The sequence below is a fragment of the Camelus bactrianus genome, chromosome 1, assembly GCF_048773025.1.
Source record: "Camelus bactrianus isolate YW-2024 breed Bactrian camel chromosome 1, ASM4877302v1, whole genome shotgun sequence".
In the NCBI taxonomy this organism is placed as follows: Eukaryota; Metazoa; Chordata; class Mammalia; order Artiodactyla; family Camelidae; genus Camelus; species Camelus bactrianus.
The window spans coordinates 97,713,853-97,736,958 of NC_133539.1; the positions used below are offsets into that span (position 1 = coordinate 97,713,853).

The following is a 23,106-nucleotide window of genomic DNA, read 5'->3' on the forward strand; positions in this document are numbered from 1 at the left end:
CTTACCACTAAAAGACCAGTACAACTCTTGTGCCGAAAAGACACCAACGTGAGGAGAGGACATGCACTAGCTTAATGATGGGTCCACCATCATCAAGCTAGTATCTTAGCCAGGCGATGGGGAAGAATCTAATTAATCCTTCATGGTGATAACCCAGGGAAAGTGGGTCAGAGTTGGTCCATCAGATATTCCTAATTGTGAGGGAAGGGTAATCTCCCAAATGAGGACCCCAGACATCCCCTCTGGCATCACATGAGAGCACCTGCTGGACCACATATCACTCAGGAACTCCACCTTTAGATTCATGAAAATATCCCTCTGAGGGTTGACTCAAAGAGAGTATATTGCTGCAGTTAGCTCAGATCAAGTATAATGTGGGTTTGGGTTGGTGAGTGCATGTGGCTGGTGCAGAGATGTCAATGACTAAGGCCAGACTGAATCTCATTCCTCAGAAGATAGCGTAAGCTTTATACAGATCAAAGAATATTTCCAAGGTGTATCCAGAAAACTGTCTCCTTTATTGCTTATTGTCTGACTCCAGTGAGGTTTATGTAATTTAGAAGTCAGCTGAGTGAAAATTCACATGTGGAATACCGGTCGAGAAGGCTGAGAGTCCTGAGTGGACTGAGAAGAGATGGCAGTCCCCAATGGTGCCTCTGATGGGCTCTTGTGCTCCTGATAAAAGCAGAGCTCTCTGTGTTATTTTGTTTTGTTTTGTTCTGATAAAAAGTACCAGGGATGGGGCAGGGGACTCTTGCCACAAGTTTACACCACTGTGGTTGATAAGGGTGCTTGCCTCAGCCTTAGAAAGTGAATACAGGGAATAAATAAAACTGCTTGGCTTGGTTATATCATTAAACCCCACTCGTGATGTAGGAGTAACTCTCCCCAAACTCCTCTTGATAAGGGGTCTATTTGTTGGGGACTGTCAGAGCAAGGGAGTGTTTGAGGGGGGAAGAAAACAAATCAGAAGGTGCAGCAGAAATCTGTTTGGAATAATCTACAAAATGTGATCACTAATTGGGCATAGAAGTGGATAGAGAAGAGGGGATGAGTTTTGTTTCCGGCTTTGGAGATGATGAAGATAGCAAAGAAAGCAAAGTAATGTTAGAGCAAGGATGTTGAAGGGGACAAGTTTAGGAAGAAGATAAAAGACACGAAATTTGGAAGCATCGGTGGGATTTCCAGTTATCAAATGATTTTAATTTGATAATTAGAGACATGCATCTTTTAAGAAAGGTTGGGATTTGGGAGTCCTGAATAGGAGAGTTGAAGCAATTAGTAAATACAGCCTCCCAGGATGAGGGTACAGACACAGAGGAAGGCAAAAGGACAGAATTGTGGAGGACCCCAACATTCAAGGAAATGTAAAACCCCTCTGTAGAAAATCACATTTGCATCCTACAAAGTAGGAGTAATTGCATTCAAATTTAGGTTTTTATTAGTATACAGCCAGAGAATAACTATCACAAAACATTGTTTCATTGCATTTTAGTTAAAGTCTATCAAAATATCTAGTATCATGTCCATGAAAAAAGTGTGTTTTTGGTGGGGAACAAGGAGAGGGAGAAGAGGTCAGGGACTATATGATGTATAGGGATGTTCGAGGGGGAACAGATTAAAAAAAAGAGTTTCAAACCAGAGAATTCTACGACACTGAGTGGCTTTCTGTTTCTAGTTGTGGGTGCTATATTTCTAGTCTTGCCTTGGGAAAACATCATCCCCACTGCTTCACAAAGAAGAGTGTTTTAGAAAGATTCCTTTTTCCTATTTTACACCCTAACTCATATAACAAGGTAAACTAGCCACAGCTATAAAATCAACCTAAAGATTTCCATCATTTCAACTATAAATGGAGACAAAATTGGACCTCCTTGTAAACTACATCTTTTCTCTTGCAGTGCCTTTAAAGAGAAACGATGGCTTCAGCAGTTAAGAATAGCAACAGCCCTAGCCAAAAACAGCATTTCTCACCTGACTACCCAAGGAGGCCTGATGTCATGTGAAAATCCTCCAGAAATTGTGCTTTGAAAAGTCATGGCAACCTCAGTTTGAGCGAAGACTTGGTCAAATAAAACCTCTAGTTCTAATGCTAATATTTCTAATAAAAGTTCTAATGCTGGAATTTCTAATAATAATTCTAATACTACAACAGAATATTTAATATTTAATACCATGTTTTCTTGGACCCTACCACCCTAAGTGAAAATTTAGGGCATTTGTTTTTGTTTTGCTTTCCTGGGATTTGTTTTAAAATGCTGTTTGTTTTTTAAACCATGTGAATGTAGTACGTAGTAAAAAATTAATTTAAAAATTCTGTATGGAGAAAGTTCTTAGGAAACTTACAAATATCATCTAAGTCTAGTACTGGTCTCAGACATCTTTTGAATTTCTTCTCAAACATTGCTTTCTATTTTTTTTAAATTGAGGTAGAGTTTACATACAGTGAATTGCAAAGATCTTAAACATAAGATTCAATGGCTTTGAATGTATACATCCATGTAACTAATATTCTGGTCAAGAAGTCAACACTTCCATTAGCCCAGAAAGTTCCTTCAAGCTTCTATCTAAGTCTATCCTAATCCCTGTAAGCAACCACTATTCTGATCTTTTAACTCCATGCATAACATTTCCCAATCAAAGGAATCACACAGTTGTTCACTTTCGTGTCTGGGTTATTTTGCTCAACTTAATCTTTTGAGATTAATCTACATTGTTGCATGTATTAGTAGTACATTCTTTTCTTTCCTTTTTTCTCTATGTAGTAATATCCCTTTTTTCATTCCTGATACTAGTATCTTTTGCCTCTCTATTTTTATTTTTGTCATGAATAGTCAGTATTGTAATAATTTTAACAATTTTACTAGTTTTATTCATTTTCTACAGTGAACTTACTTTTATTAATTAATTTAATTAATTATATATTTGCTTTCTAATTTGTTAATTTCTTTTTTTTTAATAGTTTCTACTTCTCTGACAAAATTCTTCATCTGTCATCTAATGTTTTGGACATTTTATTCATAGCTACTTTAGAGTCCAGGTCTAATAATGCTAATATCTGTACCCCTCCATACAGATCGTCCTCAGATCTTTTTTACTATTGAGTAATATTCCATTGTGTGGACACACCATAGTTCATCTATTCAAATGTATGTACATTTGGGTTGTCTCCAGTTTTGTGATATTGTGAATAAAGTTTCCTTAAACATTATTATAAAGGTCTTTTTCTGGACATATGCTTTCATTTCTTTTGTGCAAACACCTAGGGATAGTTAGATAATAGGGTAAATGTATATTTAACATTATAAAAAATTGACTAACAGTTCTCCAAAGTGGTATTACAATTTTATAATTACACCAAAGATATGCAAGTGTTCTGGTTGCTTTACATAATCACCAAAATTTGGTGTCTTTAGTACATTTGATTTTTAGTTATTCTGATGGGTTTGAAGTGATATCTCATTGTGGTTTTAATTTGCATTTCCTTGATGACTAGTAATTTTGAATGCTTTTTTGTGTGCTTATTGGCCATTTGTACATTTTCTCTGGTGAAGTGTCAATTCAAGTCTTTTGCCCATTGAAAAAACTGTGTTGTTTATCTTTTAATTACTGGTTTATTAGAGATTTTTATATACTCATGATACAAGTTATTTGTCAAATATGTGTATTGCAAATATTTTTTCCCAGTCTATGGCTCTCTTTTTCATTTTATTATTGGTGTCTTTTGATGAATGAAAGTTTTAAACTTTGATGAAGTAAAACTTATCATTTTTTTCTTTTATGATTCATGCTTTCTGCTTCTTCTCTAAGAAATCTCTGACTACCCCAAAGTTGTGAAAATATTCTCATATGTTTTCTTCCAGATGTTTCAGTTTTAGTTCTTATGTTAGGTCTATAATTTATCCTGAATTATTTTTGTGTATGTGATAGGAGTTAAGAGTCAAAATTCTTTTTTGTCAGTTTATCAAATTATTCTAGTACAAGTTGTTGAAAAGATTTTCCTTTCCCCCATTGAATATCTTAGCACCTTTGTCAGAAATTAATTTACAATAATATGTATAGATCTATTTTCAGACTTTGTATTCTGTTCCACTGAACTATTCACTTTTCCTTATACTAATACTGCACTGTATTACTTGCTGTAGCTTTACAGTGGGTCTTGAAATCAGGTAGTATGAATACTGCAACTTTGTTCTTCTTTCTCCTAGTTTGTTTTGGCTATTCTCAGTCCTTTGCATTTACAAATAGATTATTAAATAAAGTTGTCATTCTCTATTTAAAAAGCCTGTTGGGATTTTGATTGGTCACAACTGACATCTTAATAATAATAAATCTTGTAATCCATGATATATTTCTCAATCCATGGTATATATCTCCATGTATGTAAGTCTTCCTTGGTTTCTCTCATCAATGTCTTTTAGATTTTAGTGTAGAGGTATTACAAGTCACTTGTCAAATGTTTTCTTAAATATTTTACATTTTTGATGCTATTTGCTAGAAAGATTTTAAAGACAGATTCTGTTACATTAGTCAGAGGCACCTAAAATCTAAAGCTCATTAAAAATATCTTTAGGTTTCTAGTTTGATACAATGGAGTTGGAGCACATATAAGGTTAATACAAAAGAAACTACAAAGATGATGCTAACGAGATGTTGTAAGGTGGCACGTATATAGGATCAGGTCATTGTAGAGCTGGTAAGAGAGGACAGTGCTGGAAGAGGGCACAGCAGAGATTTTGTGGCACTAGTAACTTTCTCTTTCTTGATCTGGGTTAATAGGTGTGTTCAATTTGAGAAAATTCAATAGATTTTTTTAAAAATCTGTACCATTTTCTTATATGCATTTTATAATCCAATTGAAAAAGTTAACTAAAATAATGAAAAAAAATCTCAGGAGCTAATTCTTGCATTTGGTGCCAGCCTCAGACTCAGGAGAGGGCAGTTCACGTGAGTGATGGGTGTCACCATGCCACCTTCCCCTTGACAGTATGCTGAACTGAACTGCACTTCTTTGCAGGGATGATACTATTTCACGTATCATTGAGACACAACCAAAGAAATGCTTAGTGCAAAAGAAACAAGAAAAAAGGAAGGAAGGAAGGAAAGAAAGAAGGAAGGAAGGAAGGAAGGAAGGAAGGCTTGGTACAAAGATTCTGGGGCTGGAATGCCTAAGGAGAAAGGAATGTGGGAAATGTGAGGGAAAAGGAAGGTGGATGAGGCAGAGGATGATGAGGAGAGAATGTGAGAGGACGACTGATATGAAGCCTTGTTCCCTGCCAGGATTACCTGAAAAAATACAGAGTATTTATTCCTTCTTCATTTTAGCCCTACAAATAAGATAGCATGAAGTGACTTTAAAATCTTATATTCTTACAGTAATATATAGTTGTAAAGCATTAATATTGGCATAGACAGGATATTGTGAGGTATCTATTCTAAGCCTGAATCTTATTGAAATCAAAGTTAGTTGTCACCTTCTCTTTGCTTCCAGGAGATGTTGTTGATTTCTCATGGATTACAACTCATCACACCGTACTGAAATTACTTAACTGTCTCCTTCATTTTACTGTCATCTCCTAGAGGGCAAGGACAATTTTTTATTCCTCTCCAAATTGCCAAGGCATAGCATATGCCTGAACCTTTGAGTAACTGCTCTATAAATATTCGTTGAATTAAATGAATGAATTTTAGGATGATCATGCAAACAGATTTCTCAATGATTTGTGCACATAAAACCTGCTCCTATAAAATATAAATGTTTCTGTTTACAAATCATTCAATTGCTTAATGCTAGTTTATTGTTTAATCTAACTATCATAATCAGTTTCTTAATAGGAATTTACTAATTCATCTGAGTATCATAGCAGCTCTGCATGGCACAGAAGGACAGTTATAATTAAAATATCCGCTTTACAAATGAAGAGGCTAAGTTTATAACATTTAAAAACAACTTGTTGGAGGCCCTACAGGTAGTAAGTGTCAGAGCCAGATCTGGAATCTAGGCTTTTGATTTTTCACTCAGGTAATTACCTCTAAACAACTACATGACATTTGGTAACAGAAAGTCACTCTATACAAGGGAGTTTTAACTCCCAGTCTGGTTTCCCCCAGTTATAACTTGGCTTTTTGACCACCCTTCCTTGACCATTCCATTCTATTTCTCCCTATTCCCTACCTTCACTGCCCCGCGCCCCTTCAGGTCCTGAGATCACAGGGAAGAAATGCTATATCAGATTGGCATAATATTGTACCTATTTGTAAATTCATTCCAGCATTCCTTATTCCTTATATAGTGGACATTTTTTCAATAATGTATGAATAAAAACTTCTTCAGAAAATGCCATTTTTGTTGATTTGCAACTTATAGTCTAAGCAAAAATTGTGCTCTCTCTGCAAATGCTGCTTCAAGACCTAGCTAACAAGTTTAAGGACTTGTGCTCTTCTGTGTCCCAGAGGCTATTTCAATTTCAGTCAGATGTGAGGGATGAGGTTGACACAGAGAGCAGAGGTGAAAAACTCTTTCAATTTTCACTTGGAGACTTGGAGCATAGAAAGTTGTCTCGATCCCTACATATAACAATAGATGTGAAGTCTTTCTCTGCCTCTCTCTCTTTCACCGCACCCCTCCTCCTCCACCACCATGAATGTAAGATTTGAAGAGTCGTATTCCTATCAATCAGCAATTCTGTAGTCTCTCATATTTGAACCAGAGAAGGTAAGAAGAGCATGTTGAAAAGGAACCAAATTCTCAAACTGCTCTCAACACATAAAAATAAAGACATTGTTCTGAACCCTGCAAGCATCGGTCATTGTCATCTTCATCATCATCTTTATCCTAATTTATAATCACTCACAGAACTTGTTACAAATCTTCAGCTTTAAGCCTGCTGTGTAGAATGATGGGTTTTGGAGCAGATGATCAAGGGATGACCTTCCTCTTCCAGCTCTGTCACTGGCTTGTAACGTAATCTTTGGAGCTTCGATTCTTCATCTGTACAAACGATGACCCACGCTGTTCAAACGACCCATCTGTACGAACGATATCATGGCAGTTGAGCGCATTAAATGAGATAAATCAAGTAAGATAGCATATAGAAAAGCTCTGTGCAAGCTAATAGCTTTATAAAAGTTACTTTCAGTTGCTTAACCTCTCAGTTTCCTTATCTCTAATGGTAACAATAACGGTACTTACCTCACAGGGTTCTTGTGAATAAGTTAATATGTTAAATACAAGAGCCGTTCCTGGCATAGTGCTTAACACAGTTAGCTATTTATATTATTAATGTAAGCGCCACAAACGGGCGTGTCGATATTTAAATTTTTCATCTTCCACAGAGCATAGCGTGTTACGCCCACATCTGACTTGCGAACTCGGTCTTCTGACCCCAGCATGCACAGCGGAACGCGTTTGAGTGAGGACGGCGGTAGGCCGGAACCCAAAGCTTGAGACGCTGAGGCGCCGGATCCTCTTTACGCTTGGACACAGGCCCCGGAAGTGGCGAGGGCGGGGTCAGCGCTGCCGGGTGAGATCAGCGGCCCAGCAAAGATGCTGCTGGACCTGTCGGAGGAGCATAAGGAGCACCTGGCCTTCCTGCCGCAAGTGGACAGCGCGGGTCAGGGGCCGCGGCGGCGGAGGGTGGTGGTCTGCGGTCTGGGGAGGGGGTCGGAGGAGCGCTTGGCGCTCATGGTCTCCTGGCTTCCGTTGCAGTGGTCGCCGAGTTTGGGCGAATTGCGGTGGAGTTCCTGAGACGAGGCTCGAACCCCAAGATCTACGAAGGCGCTGCCAGTAAGATGGGGAGAGGCGCAGCCCCGCCAACTGCGTGGGGAAGGGCGGGCCATTCTCTGTCGCCCTGGAAAGGGTTATTGCGATTCTAAGGGTCTTACTCGCATTGTGGCAGAATAAAACCAGAAGCGCTCTTCAGTCAGGGCGTAAATCCTGTTGTCCTCTAAGTATTGTGAGTTTTTTTAAAGCTTGTTTTAAGTTGATTTTCCCACGTGTATCATCTGCCAGAGATATGATGCTTAAATTCACCCAAGTGTGTAGAATAGATGGGTGAACCATAAATATGCAAGTGTTTAGTTATTATTAGTTCAGACTAATGTTGTACTTTTGCTTAGGTATTTTACCCCCGGGACGGACGAGGGGTGGTTTTTGACATTGACCTTTCTGCCAGGCTTGAAGCAGCTGCCCTCTCAAAGAAGGACCGTACCCCTGATATTGTCTCCAGGGGTCTGCATTTTGTAGAAAAGGTTATGTGGTGGGAAATACTGAAGGCATTTGGCTGGGAGTGGAGAATGAACAAGAGGCTGTTACCAACTCATTAGTTTTTATTGCAATGTTTGAAAACATGGAATAATGGGTAATATTTATTCTTAAGAGTTTGAATAAAAGAAAAAATGCCACATAATTTATTTGCTCATTTTCCCTCTTTTTCAGGAAAACTCAGTGTGAGTAGTGACACAGTCCAACATGGTGTGGAAGGATTAATATACCTCCTCACTGAAAGCTCAAAGCTCATGGTAAGGGCTTTTGTGCACTGTTTTGTATTACTGGGACCGTATAAATGTTCAGTATACTCTACATCAGTCCAGGCAGGATTTGCTTATTTCAATAATGTTATTATTGGATTATAATTGGTTTAGGGAAGCCCTGCCTAAACAATTTGACTATAATGTGATGCTGGTGTGAATACCTCTTATTAGGATAAATTAGAATTGCCTCTAATTCTGCATGTTATTTAAGCATCTACTATAGTATGTATCCTAAGAGAAGGGAGAATGAAATGATTTAATTTCTGTATATTAGCAGTATCTGGCTTGTTGGAGAATAGGAGAGAAAACTGGGCATTTTTGCAATTCTTTTTATACTTTAATAAAGTATTTTTTTCCTCTTTTTTTAAGTTATGATTTTCCCCTTAATACTAGCTGAGGGATCTTTTACCAGTCTTTGTTTCTGTATGCTCTTGATAGAAAAAAATGTTTGAAAAATTACAACTGGCTACATGGGGTGGACTTAATTTACATATTATCCCTTCTAGTATTTCTCAAACTTGCCTTTTTGTGTGGGTCACATGTGACCCTTGTTAACATTCCTGATTCCTACCTCAAAGCTATTGAATCAGGCTTTCCAGGGGAGGGGCTTGAGAATTAATATTTTTTGAAGGTGCTTCAGATGATTCTTAAGATCAGGTAAACTTGAGAAACTACACTAGATTCTCATCATTTTGATAGTGAATTCTAAGTCTGGAAGTGATAAAAGATGCACTGTGGCTTACCTGAGTTATGACATTTTCAACCTAAAAATTAGATTGAGTGGTTATGAACAACTGCATAGAAATATTTTTTATAGATCCCTTTTGTCAGGCTTCCTAAAATGTTACACATACAGGTGGTCCATAACAAATGCCTTGTCCCATAAATCCATGTTCCATTAATTGATATGAGGAACTCATTTTTTGCGGCCCTAAATGATCCTTTCTGACCCTGTCCAGAGCTTTCGAAGCAGCTCCCCTCCTGAGAATGGATCTCTAACTTCCTGTTCTTCAGTTGAATCCTCTGGGAGACCACTTGGTGTGATTGGTCAACTAACCTAACCTGCCTGGCCCCAAGGACTGTAAGCTCCTCCATGAAGGCAATGAGCCCATTTGTTTTGTTCAGCTCTGTCTCCTTAGCACAGTACCTATCCGATAAGAGGATCTCAGAAAATATTTGTTGAAGGGATAAAATCCCCAAGCCTATGCTATTATAAACGAGCCACAAAGATGACCTTCATTGTCTGATCTCACGTGGTAGCACAGAAACAAGTCTAAGGACATTAATAAACTTGAAAAAAAAAAAGGGTGGTGTGCAGAAATTAGAAAAGAGCAAGGGAAGTAGTGTGTTAAAGTGGCTGAGGTGAATACAATGAAAGGGAGAGGAACGAAGAGAAAAACTGTACTTTCTCTACCTTTTTATCCCCTCCCCACTTCAGTCATCCAACAAGAAAGTAAAAGCAAGGCTGCTGTTGGCAGCTTCCTTTTAACCTAACAAGGGTCAGTGCTATGTTAGGACTGCTTGGTTCCCAATAACACCATCCCATTGGATAGCCAAAAACTGTCCCCTTGCCCTTCTCTCCCACTTCATTTCCTGGCCAAATATATGATTTCTCTGTGTCCAGTCAGCATCTGAGTATCCTACTAGGATTCACCCAAACCAGAAGCCCTCATTCTCTCACTAAGGCTTTTTTTTTTTCAAACCTTTTGACCCCGTTTGCCTATTTCTGCCACCTCCTACCCGCTGCTTCTGGCAACCACCTGTCTGTTCTCTGTTTCCATGAGTTTGGTGGTTTTGTTTTTATTTTTGTTTTTAGTTGTGACATGTAAGAGAGATCATACAGTATTTGTCTTTCTCTGTCTGGCTTAATTCATCTAGCATAATACCCTCAAGGCCCATCCATGTTGTTTCAAATGGCAAGATTTCATTCCTTTTTATGGCTAAGTAATATTCCATTGTGTATATATACCACAATTTCTATGTCTGTTCATCTATCAGTAGATACTTTGTTTCCGTATCTTAGCCATTGAAAATAGTTCTGCAGTGACCATGGGTGTGCATGCATCTTTTCAAGTTTGTGTTTTTGTTTTCTTTGGATAAATACCCAGAAATGGAATTGCTAGATTACATGGTGGTTCTATTTTTCATTTTTGAGGAACCTCTATAGTGCTTTCCATAGTGGCTGCACCAATTTACATTCCCACCAACAGTGTACAAGAGTTCCCTCTTTTCCACATCCCTACCAACACTTGTTGTTTATTGTCTTTTTGATAATAGCCATTCCAACAGGTGTGCAGTGTTATGTCATTGTGGTTTTGATTTGCATTTCCCTGATGATTAATGATGTTGAGCATCTTTTCATGTGCCTATTGGCCATCTCTGTGTGTTCTTTGGAAAATGTCTATTCAGATCTTCTGCCCATTATTTAATGGGATTCGTTTTTTTGTTATTGTTGTTTTGCTGTTGAGTGGTATGAGTTCTTTATATTTGTTGGATATTAACCCTTTATCAGATATATGATTTGCAAATATTTTCTCTCATTCAGCAGGTAGCCTTTTTATTTTGTTCATGCTTTCCTTTGCTGTGCAGAAGCTTTTTAATTTGAAGTAGTCCCACTTGTTTATTTCTGGATTTGTTGCTTATTTTTACTTTTATGTATCACAAATTCAGAATTTGGAATAGTGGGCAAGGGTTGCCTTTAACTAAGGAGTGTTGTTTCTTTTACCAGACAAAAAAGGATTAGGGGATATCATATTTTTTTGTGTATGTCAAGTATTTCAGCATTTACTAGACAAAAATAAATTTTGATGTTCCATCAAACTTGATTCACTTTTAGATTTCTGAACTGGATTTCCAAGACTCCGTCTTTGTTCTGGGATTCTCTGAAGAATTGAACAAATTATTGCTTCAGCTTTATCTGGACAACAGAAAGGAGATCAGAACTATTCTGAGTGAATTGGCACCAGACCTTCCCAGTTACCACAGCCTTGAATGGAGACTAGATGTACAGGTGTGACTTTTCTTTTTTTTAACCTGACATAGAGTATCAGGTTTATTTTTCATTTATGTCCTCAGATTTGTCTTTGCCACCTTAACCAAACTATGGTTTGAAACTTTAGTTTTTTAATATTCATTTTTAGACCATTTCACAAATAGTTCATTTTCTTTTTTCTTTTCTCACTTTCTTATTTTTTTAATGTATTCACTTTGATTTAATTCGTGAAGTTTGTAAGAAAAAGCTTATTTTAGAAAAGGAGATAGTTATCCATATTTTTAAAGTGGTGCTTAGCTTTTTAAAAACTTTTTTGTGTAAATAAAACACATCTGTAAGAAAGTACACAGGTTAGTGTACAGCCCAATGAATTACCATATGGTGAAAACAGCCATGAAACCAACACTTCTCCATGACCAGTACCTGAGAGCATTCTCCTTGCCTCCTACCAATTACTTCCCTTATCCTCCTTTTCAGAGGTGACCAGCATCCTGACTTCTAATGTGCAGATTAGTGTTTCTGGCTCTTTAACTTTCTATATATAGAATGATTCGTAAACATTTTTCTGTGACTTCTTTTACACAACATGATTTTTGTGAGATTCAGTTGTTTTTAAAGCCACATAAATAACCAAAAGGGAGTATTCAAATTATTGCATGCAGTCCTTTATCAAGCAGTGACAGATAAGTTAATAGTGTTTATTGAATGTCATCCATTCACTGACTAGAGCTGTGCTAAATGCTTTGGGACACAAAAGAAATGTAAGACGCTTTCTCAGCTGGAAATGATGTTATCTGGTTAGGGGTATTAGATGTTCTTAAAATAACTGGTAATTAAAGATAGTTATGAAATAAGGTTCTGGAGAGTAAAAAAAGAATATAATTGTATAAATGAAGGTACAACTGAGTATTTTGGAAAAGCTATAGCTCAGGTGGTTCAGTGTCCACTTGCACGATCAGAAAAGCTTCAAGAAAAGGAAGTAAAATTTCAGAAAGATGAGTGGTTAGAGAAAACCAGGGTAATATTCTTGACAGAGGAGACAGCATAAGTTGTAAAGGCCCACATGGATATGGGATTGAACAAATGAATACGTGGTATAGCACCTTAGTTCCCAAACTTGACTGCACATTTGAATGACCTGGGAGCTTTAAAAAGTTCTGATGTTATGTTCTACTCCAGAGGCTCTGGTTTATCGATATGGAATTTGGCCTGGGTGTAAGGACTTTTAAAATCTCCTCTGTCACCCAGGTAATTCTAATGTGCAGTAAAGTTTGTAAACTGCTATAATACTGGATTTGAATGGTCCAAATAGGTTATAGAAGTTCAGTTAGAGGAGTTTAGCAGTTATGATCCAATGTGTTGAGTGCTTGAAAATATATATATATATATATATAAACACAGGAGATGATATAAACCAGATTATAGGCTCCATGAGGGCAGGTACTGTATCTTATTCACTACTGTGTCCCCAAGACAGTGCCTGACACATAATAGGCATTCAGTGCTAAATATAAATTGGTGGGGAGGGGGTGGTGGCAACTTCTTAAATTGTTTATCAGATATTTCTTGTACACCTGTCATGTGCCAAGCAATGTAGATACAGCAGAAACTTGACACAGTTTATGCTCTTGGAGACCTCCTAAGTGGCAAATCCTGTGGGGCTGGCAGGGAGGAGGTGATCACTATGGTTAAACCTTTTTATTTAGGCCCTCTCATAATAAGTAGGTGGAGGAGCCTAGGGGATGGTCATTTCATGAAGTTCAGCAGTCATTTATCTTGTACGTCTCTTGTATGGCGGTATCTCCTGACTTTTGTGGTCCAGTAGCCCTTAGAGGTTCTTTTTTTGGCTTTATTGATTTGTTTAGAGTTTTTCCATTATTAAGACATTTTTAGAAGTTAGAAACTTAAGCAACTGAATTTTCTAAAATTAAACTGGAAAGCTCATTTGCCCAGTGAAATGGGTTTGAATTTCCGTGTTACTGCAAAGACTGATACAGTGTAATGCTAAGAGTATACTGAGTGAATATTGCCTCATGTGGTGAAATGCATTTAAGGGCTAAAAAAGCTACTCAGAGAACTAATTGATTTCCTGAGCTTGTTAGTTGAAATATTACAAGAGATTTTTAACTATAGTGGATTTTCTGCTTAAGGCAGGAAGACTTGTCAGATGAAGACCAGATAAGTGGCTAAGAAACTAGTAACAGACTATAGAACCTTTCATTTTTGAGTAACTGATTCATCTCATGGAGACTGGTAAGTGAATAGACAGTTACCATCGAATTATTGTGCAGTTGCTTATGGGAAATAAATTAATCATTATATTTTAGTTTCTTTTTTAATTAAAACAATTTTTTTGGTGGGAAGGTAATTAGGTATTTATTTATTTGTGATGGAGGTTCTGGGGATTGAACCCACAACCTCATGCATGCTAAGCACACGCTCGATCACTGAGCTGTACCCTCCTTCCAGTAGTTTAGTTTCTAACAGAAACATTTCCCATACTTCATAAATTGCCAGTGCAAGTAATGCCCTTGTTAATAGCATCAGTGAATTGAATGCATCTGAGACTGATGCAGGAGAATGTTACCTTTGAGGCTGACCCATTTAAAGTTGTTGCTGTTATTTTTACAGGGAGAAGGACAGAGTTTCATCCCCATTAAAAATAAGTCCATGTCAAGAGTTTTGTGGGCTGCTATTCTTTATCCTGTAGTAATGTGATTCATATTTTTTTCTGAAGAGAAATTAGGCATAATTATATCTCAGTAGGTATTTGTAAGGGTTGTTATATAATCTTCAGACATTTTAAAGAATGGTATAGATACTAATCTGTAAAGGTTATTAAGTTAAATATCATGTTGTCTAAAACTTAGAGATTAAATTTTGAGTGACCTTTAGTCTTTCAACAAAAAATTTATGGCTTAATTACACAGGTAGATGCATTTGGTATCTGTCAGTGCAGCTATTAAAAAAAAAACTATAAACAGTGCATAATTGAAGAAGCAGTATTTTTAGTCATCATATTTATAGTTTGCATACCTGTCTTCTCTAGAGGCTTCTGTACTAGAGAGATGATCTTAAAAGTACTTAACAAGTACTTATTTTATGTCTGGGGACTAGCTCACCCAAAGGGATTGACCTATTATTTCCAGATTATTTTGAAACATTCCATTTCAGCCTTGGATCTGTATCTTGGGTTCTTTTGGAAGCCTAGATCACCTAGAATTAATTGGAAAAAGTTATTAGTCTGAATATTCTATGTTGTAGTACTCAAATAATCCTGAAATCTCAGGTTTAGATTCGTTATTCACCTGGGAATCTCTTCAAGTTGGCTTCTTGTCCTTCTGATGTGACTACAGTAGTTTTAAATAACAGTCTTGCTTTCTCGTGTAACAAGGTGTTTCAGGCTCATCATGTACAATTCCTGTCCCAGACCTCTGATCAGCTATTACTTCGAGGAGGTCCTGATTCCTTTTAAGAGGGAATGGTCTTTAGAGAACATGATCCGGTGCTAGAATTAAACACCATCGCTTCCAAGTTGGTTATTGTTTCTAGTGGTTTTTTTTTTTCTTTTTAAAATTGTCAATAGTGTTTATTTTTTTAATTTTGAAATATATAATGCAGACAAAAGATTATAGCTTAAATAACAATAATAAAACAAGTACCCATTGCCAAGCTTAAGAAATAGAGCAAAACCAGTACCTTTGAATCACTCTCCCCGAGTTATAATCCCCTTCCAGCTCCATAGGGATAACCATTATCCTGAATTTTCTATTCATCTTTTCTTTATATATATTTTTAACATAAATTTTTTCACTAAACTGTATGTTTTTAGATTTTCATGTATTCTTCTGAAGCTTGCTTTTTTGATTGAACATTTGCTTTTTAGATTTATTCATGACAACTTATTTTGCTGTAGTTCATTTCTTTTCACTGTCATTTAGTGAACGTTTCATTGTATGAATGTTCTCAATTTATCCATTCTGTTGTTAGAGAATATTTGAGATATGTCTAACTTTTGGCTCTTGGAAACAAATACTATTATGAATATGTGTATATGTGTCAGAGTTTAAGGTATACACCTAGGAGTGGAATTGCTGACTTTCCAGAATGATTCTCTCATCACTCTCAGCAGCAGTGGATGAGAGTTTTCATTACTGTCACTTTACAGTACTCCATGTAGACAGGTTTCTAATTCTTGCCAGTCTGATAAATAGTACTTTATGATTTTATTGGCCACTTTCCTGATTTCTAGTAAAGTTGGACATATTTTCCAATGTTTATTTGTGTTACTTCTGCAAAATGTTTGTGTAGGTCTTCTGCACAATTTTCTCTTGGTTTTGTTGGCTTTTCTTATTAAATTAGAGCAGTTCATACGTTCTTGATACTCACTTTTTTTGGTTGTATATGTTACAAAATAATCTCAGTTTGCAGCTTTAAATTATTAAAATTTTAATAATTTTAATGTAGTTAAATTTATCGGGTTTTTCTTTATGTTTTGTATGTTTAATATCACATTTAGAAAATGCTTCCATACTGTAAGGTTACATATACATTCTAATTTCTTTTTCCTTTCCAAAATTTTAAAGTTTACTTTTCATTTTGAAGTCTGATTCATGTGAAATTTTATTTTTTATATATAGTATAATGTAATAATTATACGTTCAGCATGCTTAATAAGTAGTTGTTATACTCTTAATTCCATTTAAAATCAAGCTTGCAAGCAGAAGCCTCAGGCAGCAGATTAAACCATCAGTGACTATAAAGCTGCACCTTAATCAGAATGGAGATCACAACACCCAAGTTCTGCAGACAGACCCAGCCACCCTGCTCCATTTGGTTCAGCAGCTGGAACAAGCATTGGAGGAAATGAAAACAAACCACTGCAGAAGAGTTGTGCGCAATATCAAGTAGTCCCAGTTTTAAGGTTTGAATCACTTGTGAATTGATAATATATAAGATACTTTTCAAAATTAATTTTTTATGAATTGATAGTGATAAATACATAGAGATTTCATAAAAATTTCTTTTCCCATGTTAAGACATTGAAGTCATGATCAAAAGCTAAGCAGAGTTCCTTTCCTGGTGCTAAATGTGGTCGGCTTCTTGACAATCAAGATATATTTTATATTTTCAATGTGTGAATAGGATTGAATCAACTGGAAGTGAATCTATACTCTTTAAATCCTCTGTATACATAAATGACTATCCTTTTTTTGATGCTTCTTTTGACTACTTACTTTATTATTTTCCTCCTTATTGACCTAAAATTGAAAATAAAATTCATAATGTAATACTATTACTATTCAGAATATTTCTAGACAGTTTAATGTTTTTGACCTTTAAAAGCACTCCATGATATTAATAGCCACAGAATAGTTAAAAGTGAATATGAATTTTTTTAAATGCTATATTGTTTAGGCAGTTCATGCATTTTTCTTTGCATATGAAGATAGTTAAGTACTTACCATATTGCTTAAGTTTAAGTTGTCATGGCTAATAAGCTTAAATAGTACTCAGATTTTTGTGACTGTATTGCATTTTATCAAGGACTACTTTTTTTCCCTAATACCCAAAGCATCTAAGAGAAAGTATAAAGAGGGCAAAGAGAGGCCATGTTTACTACATTCCAAGCAAATATCCCTTCTTCCTTACAAACTTGATTTTTGTTTTCTTTTGTCTTTTAGTAAGTAACTAAGCTATTAGCCTGAAACACTCAGATTCTGATGTGTCAGTTCAGCCTCATGGAGTTCAAGGACACAGGGAAACTTAAGGAGACAGGGATGCTTTTAAAGAGTAGCAGACTTAAAGAGAAAAATCATATGGAAGTGTGGAAATTGGGGTTCAGTCTTTTTTTTTTTAAGTATGTTTTGAAATTTATTTTTCAACCATTTAAAAATAATAATATTTTTTGTTAACATTTGATACAGGTGGTGGTTTCATATAAGCCTCTTATTTTTAGAATTTTTTGTGAATTTGGAATATTTGACAATTATAAATAAAATTATTAGGTAGAATGCTTTAAAATGCATTTTTTAAAAATTTTATTTTATTGAGTTATAGTCGAGGTTCAGTCTTAAATATCTATCCAAGGCCTTGACTCTGAGAATCTCATCCCACGGAGCAATCCGTGGAGACCTTTAGGAACATCAGACTCCAAGGTATATTCTAGGCTCTATCGGTGCTTTGCCTTCTAAGAATTAGAGATTTCCAGGTCAAAGTGACATCGTGTTTCTTCTTTCTCTTAAGAGAGAGCCTAGCAGGAAACAGGACAGTGGAAGAAAAGCACAATTGATGTTGCCAACCATTGTCCTCTGCAGGCATCTGAGCCACCTCTTCCCATAGGTATATATGTTCTGCAGTTGCAAAATAACTGTAATATCAGATATTAGCAAACCAAAATCAGATCATTTTTAATTACAGTGATAACTCAATTAATGAAGCTTTCATATTAACAACCTCACAAACAAAAGGAAACTTTATATATTACAGGAAATGGTTGAATATGTCATCAGCTTAAAAGCAACATGCCTGCCAAGCTTATATGATAAAAATAGCTCTGTGAGACTTCTGATTTGTCCACATTTGGTGAGAGATAAGCAGGGCTGACTCCAGCCAAGATTGAAATAATATCCCTGTGTCCTTGCAGGGCAGTCTTTCTTCTACCTCTGTCTCCACTCTTTCTTACCCCAAACAAAACAACAAAGCCTGTGTTAGTCCTTTTATTTGTATTAAACTCTCCTGGCCTTCTTTCTCCATAGTTCCATATTCTTTCTGATGTACTGCCTTCTTCACCTCTTTGGACCAGAGTGAGTTGAGAGCAGTCTTCTAACTTCCTTTTGAACCTGGGGCTCACCTTTTTTTGAGGTCATCTAATGAGCCTCTTCCTGTTCTTATTTGAACATTCCACACCCTGTGTGCCTTGTTTGTTTCATGGCCCATTTGATTTTTCTTGTAGCTTGTATATGAAGGTATTTTCTGCATATGCAGTCAGTATTCTGCTCTCCTATGGGACCAGGTTTCGTGATTCTAGGATTTGCCTTTCCATCAATAACTATCTCAATGTTTATTAAAACATTACGGATTATGAGTATGCTGATTTTTTGAAGGATTTGCTGATGCACATTTAGACTTAGGTGCCATATCCTTTATGTCTCAAATCCAGAATAGTAACGTCTCATCTCTCAGAACAGAGCTGTGAATAAGGAATAATCAATATGTGTAATCACAAAGTCTGTATAAACTTCACCCACTGAGGGTCTCCTTTGTGTTTCACCAGATTCCGATAGGCTTGTTTTGTTACTGATGTTTCTAAACTTAGGCAAATATAAAGCAGCAAACTGGAAAGGTGGTAGGGATACCATAGGAAGAAAATATACTTCTTTGAAAACTGAAAATGAGAGCCTGATACTAAAGAAAGTTTGAAAAAATCATAAAGATTGTGTGTAAAGAATGCATGTGTGGGAGCCATTAAAATTTATAGCAGTATGTGGCCCTTTAAGGTATAAATGTACGAGAAAGTTAAGAGATCAGTCTTTGGAGGTGGACAGAAGGGTTTGAATTTAGGTTTTGTGGCTTCTTATGGGTCCTTGATAAATTCCCAAAGCCTTGTTTTCTTCATCTCTAAAATAAGAATAATGACACCTACCTCATTGGCTGATAGGGACTAAATAAAACCATGTATGTAGAGTGTTTAGCATAGTGTTGGGCTTTAGAAAATACTTGTGTAGACTGAGGATCTCATTATTTTGTAGCCTTGAGTTCAGTCTAATATACTCTATTAAACAGAGAAAATGTTGCCTGGTACTTTCTGGGTGGTAGGATTATAGCTGTTTCTTTTCCTTCTTAATTTCTGTAATGTGTTTGAATAACTCATAATATTAAAAATTTTTTTTTGAAGTCTAAAAGAAGAAGAAAAAAGATCAGGGAATTTAAATACGTTTTTAGTAGGACTTGGATTGAAAATTTTAATTCTTAGAATGATACACATATAGCTCTCCAGAAAACTCAGCTATTCAAAATGACTTAGTCCCCAAAGGACTCAGGTAGACAGACTGAGGGTTTTACCTATAGGCTTGGTCAAGAGTCTTTTTTCTGCCTTTCTCCACACTAGTGAAAGAAGTATGGAAATCCGAAGACATTAGCTAAGCCAGGTCTCTTTTTCTAAGTAATATTATATTGAAATGGAGAATTATCTGTTGTTTTTTATCTCCAAAGGAAAACATATAATACTTCTTTGTAGTTTTTCACAGCCTTCATGGTAAGGAAGATCTGTCAGCTGCTGCATTAAAGTCTCCCTGCTATAATTTCCTCACTCTATTTTGTACTTGTTTTTTAAAATATATGTTTAAGTCCCTCTTTAGCTTACCCTTCCACAGTTTCCATAGTAATGGGTTACTCTCATCTCTTTTCCTTTCTTTCACTATGGTAGGAAATATTTTGGTAAAAAGGATATTGTATTACATTGCCTCTAGTTTAAATGTATTCATTTTTTAAAACCACCATGACTGTTATGTTTAAACCTAAATGCTTTCCTTAAAAAAATTAAACAAGCAAGCCCAGCTTCACCATTAATGTGGTTACTTCAGTGAGCTTTACAAACTTTGAAAGCAATGTTTCAATTAAAAGAACGTAAGAAGCCCATTATTTCTCAGCTTTGCAAAATAGTGTATTTTGTAGATGAGGAAACAATGATACACCTTATGGCACTAAAATATATATATTTAGTGATTTGATCGCTGAATAGTAGTGTTGGCTCCTTGTTCTGTGTTTATACAGGTCCAGTCCTCTCTGCCCAGGAACTCAAATGACTTAATTAAGTTTGAGAGCCTGGAGTCTATAAGATTCTACTTGCCATAATGGGGAAATAAAAGGAAGGTAATTTTATTTCCTTAGTGGGCCTAAAGGAGCATCAGGAATACAAATAATCCACATTAATACACTCTGAAACTTGGCTTCTACTCAGGTTGTTGCCATTTTAAACCCAAGTAACTTTTTATATGATAAATTTTTTATAATTATAATGTAAATTATGTGTGTTATCATTAGAAATATTGCTAATTATGTACTATCAGAGTGGGAGGCCAAACTCTTTTATTGCACTTGAACCTAAATTGATGTTTTTTTAGTTTCAAAGACTACAATTTTCATTTTCCTCTCCTGCAGTTATCGTGTCTTCTCTTGTAGAACAGTCTACTCAAGATCCAGCTAAAACGAGAGGAAACATAGAAAAGAGTTTCTGCCCTTTCTCACAAACCATATGAGATTTTTTAGCTCTTTTTTCCTTAATTTTTCTTGCTCTTTTCTCTTTTACTTTGACCTATAATCTACACATTTATATGTGGCATTGTGTTGATAGGAAAAACAAAGCAAATTTTAAAACCTTTTTATCTCTTTTTTATAAGACCACTGACTCAGTTGTGTTAAATATTTATTAAATGCTTAGAGTGATCCGTGTTGTGTGTGGAACAAAGGATAAAGTCCTAAAGTTTAGAGTGCTCTAAGGCCATTCCAGCTTTGAAAATAATTTAATTCGTAAACTCATCAGGCTGCAGAAAGGAATATCCTAAGAGGGCTGTTCTGAAGAAGGGAAATTCCTTTGGGCTGCTGTCTGTTGGAAGCACTTTTTCTTGAAACTCCATGTTCTTTTGGAAGGTAAATGGCTTGAGCTGTAGAAATGTGCAGAGGAAAGGCTAGATCACGACAGAACTGTGAAATACTTGGATAGGGTTTGGATGGCAGAAATTATCTTTACTCCTTTTCCATTGAAGAGGTGTTCCCTGAGGTAACCAGAGGTGTGATGGGAAAAGCAAATTGAGTTTTTTTAATACCTGCATGCCAATGTTGTGATTGTCATAAATCCAATGAGAAGTGGATGCCTGTGGTTTTGAAGGAATGTGCTTAGTTCACAGAACGAAAAGGCTTCTCAGTTAACTCAAAGGCTAAAAACACACAGATTAAAATTTAGAGAATGAGGAAAAGAAAATCCAGGGAAGTCTTTGAGTTTCACTGGAGCAAGTACAGATGGTTAGGGTATGATTTCCTGGCATACACTGCAAACCCTGTGCTTTTATTCCAAATAAATAAAAGGTTCTTAATAAGCTCAAGTGAGTTTCTAAGAGCTGCAACATAATAAAATTACTCGATTTGCAGCTAGACTGTTGCACAATTCATAGACTAAAAGAACTAAGAAAGGCTGTAGGCAATTTTTTTAGTACCTAAAAAAAAAAAATGAGCAAGTCACCATATACTTTCCAAAAAGGCGAAATGATTTGTCTCACAATATGAGCAATGTAATTAAAACCTTTTTAAAAACTTTTAGGCTCTTAAGGGTGTAATTATTGGGTATACTTTTCTATGCTTTTTTTGTTCCACTCTTTGCCTAGACATAAACACCAAATTCCATGCCTTTCATAGGCCCTTAGAACGATTTATTTTCATGCCAAACCTCTTATTAAGCCTCCTCCCTCTCTCCCTTTTAAAAATTATTTTTTGAGAAATAATTCACATAACATAAAATTCACTCTTTCAAAGTGTGCAATTCAGTGGGTTTTACAATATTCACAAAGTTGTGCAACTGTCACCACTACCTGATTACAGAACATTTTCATTACTCCCAAAGGATACCCATTAACAGTCACTTGCCACTTTCTTCTCCCTCTAGCCCCTGGCAACCACTAATCTACTCTCTGTGGATTTGCCTCTTCTGGACACTTCATATAAGTAGAATTATACAATATATGGCTTTTTGTGTCTGGCTTCTTTCACTTAGCATAATGTTTTCAATGTTCACATTGTAGCACCTATCAGTACTTTATACCTTTTTATGACTGAATAACATTCTGCTCTATGCACATTACCTTGCTGTTTACAGTATTTGATCGAGCCTTATTCCTGGTCTTACTATGGAATGAATCTGTTGCATTTTATTTTATAGTGTTTGTAAGAGAACTTCTGACAGATGAGTAGTATATTTTCTACAATGATGGTTTTCTAGAATTATCTTCACAGATACAAGCTAGAAAAGTCTGAGCACTTCTTCCTAGCTAGTTATTAGTAGAGTTAGTCTCCATTGAACTGAGCATTTTATTTCTAGCCTTATTCAAAAGTTATACCAGGTAGGGAGCTGGTTGGCTAAACTTCAAAGGACTCTTAACTGAGTCAGCTCCAAAGAAACTTAGATTCATATTATATCCTTTTTTTATTTTAATTAAAAAAATTTCCCTCTGTCCAATAAACCACTGACATCACTGTCAAAAAAAAAAAAAGATTTCTTACTGAAATGAGGGATGTTCTATGGGCATTTTACAGATTTAGGGAGGATAGAAAAGCAACTAGGGAGGATTTACGTCTTTCCTTATTCATTTTGTATGTTTTTCACATTAGAAAGGTAAAACTATTAAAAATTTAGAAAAATTGTCTATAATAGAATAGAGAAGGCGGCATTTACTTTTGCTTAAATTCACTCCTCAGAATATTTCTAAATGAATTTTGAAACAGCGCACTAGGGGATCTCTAGTGCACTGTTCTCTAAATGATGCAGCTGCTGCTGCCACTGCCTTGTGGGGCTCGTAAGCTAGTGGAGG

At 36.0% G+C, this 23,106-nt stretch overlaps 2 protein-coding genes and 1 long non-coding RNA gene across 7 annotated transcripts in view; 2 read left to right on the forward strand and 1 right to left on the reverse strand.

The window, feature by feature from the left end:
* The window catches only part of ANKUB1 (ankyrin repeat and ubiquitin domain containing 1), a 41,427-nt gene extending 39,396 nt beyond the window's left edge, over positions 1 to 2,031 (forward strand). Inside the window, exon 7 of the mRNA XM_010970394.3 lies at positions 1,902 to 2,031. Within this exon, the coding sequence (XP_010968696.2) occupies positions 1,902 to 2,031 (130 nt within the window). The remainder of the gene's footprint in view (positions 1 to 1,901) is intronic.
* On the reverse strand, positions 1,419 to 7,400 carry LOC141578593 (uncharacterized). Its single transcript, XR_012509036.1, has 2 exons — positions 7,193 to 7,400; positions 1,419 to 7,029 (listed from the first exon to the last, which is right to left on the reverse strand). It is a non-coding gene; the product is annotated as an uncharacterized LOC141578593 (long non-coding RNA).
* An 87-nt stretch (positions 7,401 to 7,487) lies between these two features.
* The window catches only part of COMMD2 (COMM domain containing 2), a 39,576-nt gene continuing 23,957 nt past the window's right edge, over positions 7,488 to 23,106 (forward strand). For 3 of the 5 annotated variants that reach the window (XR_012509038.1, XM_010970396.3, XM_010970397.3), the window contains exons 1-5: positions 7,488 to 7,613; positions 7,709 to 7,786; positions 8,438 to 8,520; positions 11,369 to 11,542; positions 16,238 to 16,448. Coding sequence is in view for 4 of the 5 variants with exons in the window: in XM_010970396.3 (XP_010968698.2) it covers positions 7,547 to 7,613; positions 7,709 to 7,786; positions 8,438 to 8,520; positions 11,369 to 11,542; positions 16,238 to 16,435 (600 nt within the window). In the remaining variant the exon portion in view is untranslated. The remainder of the gene's footprint in view (positions 7,614 to 7,708; positions 7,787 to 8,437; positions 8,521 to 11,368; positions 11,543 to 16,237; positions 16,449 to 23,106) is intronic. The other 2 variants (XM_074369707.1, XM_074369701.1) reach the window with 1 other exon arrangement.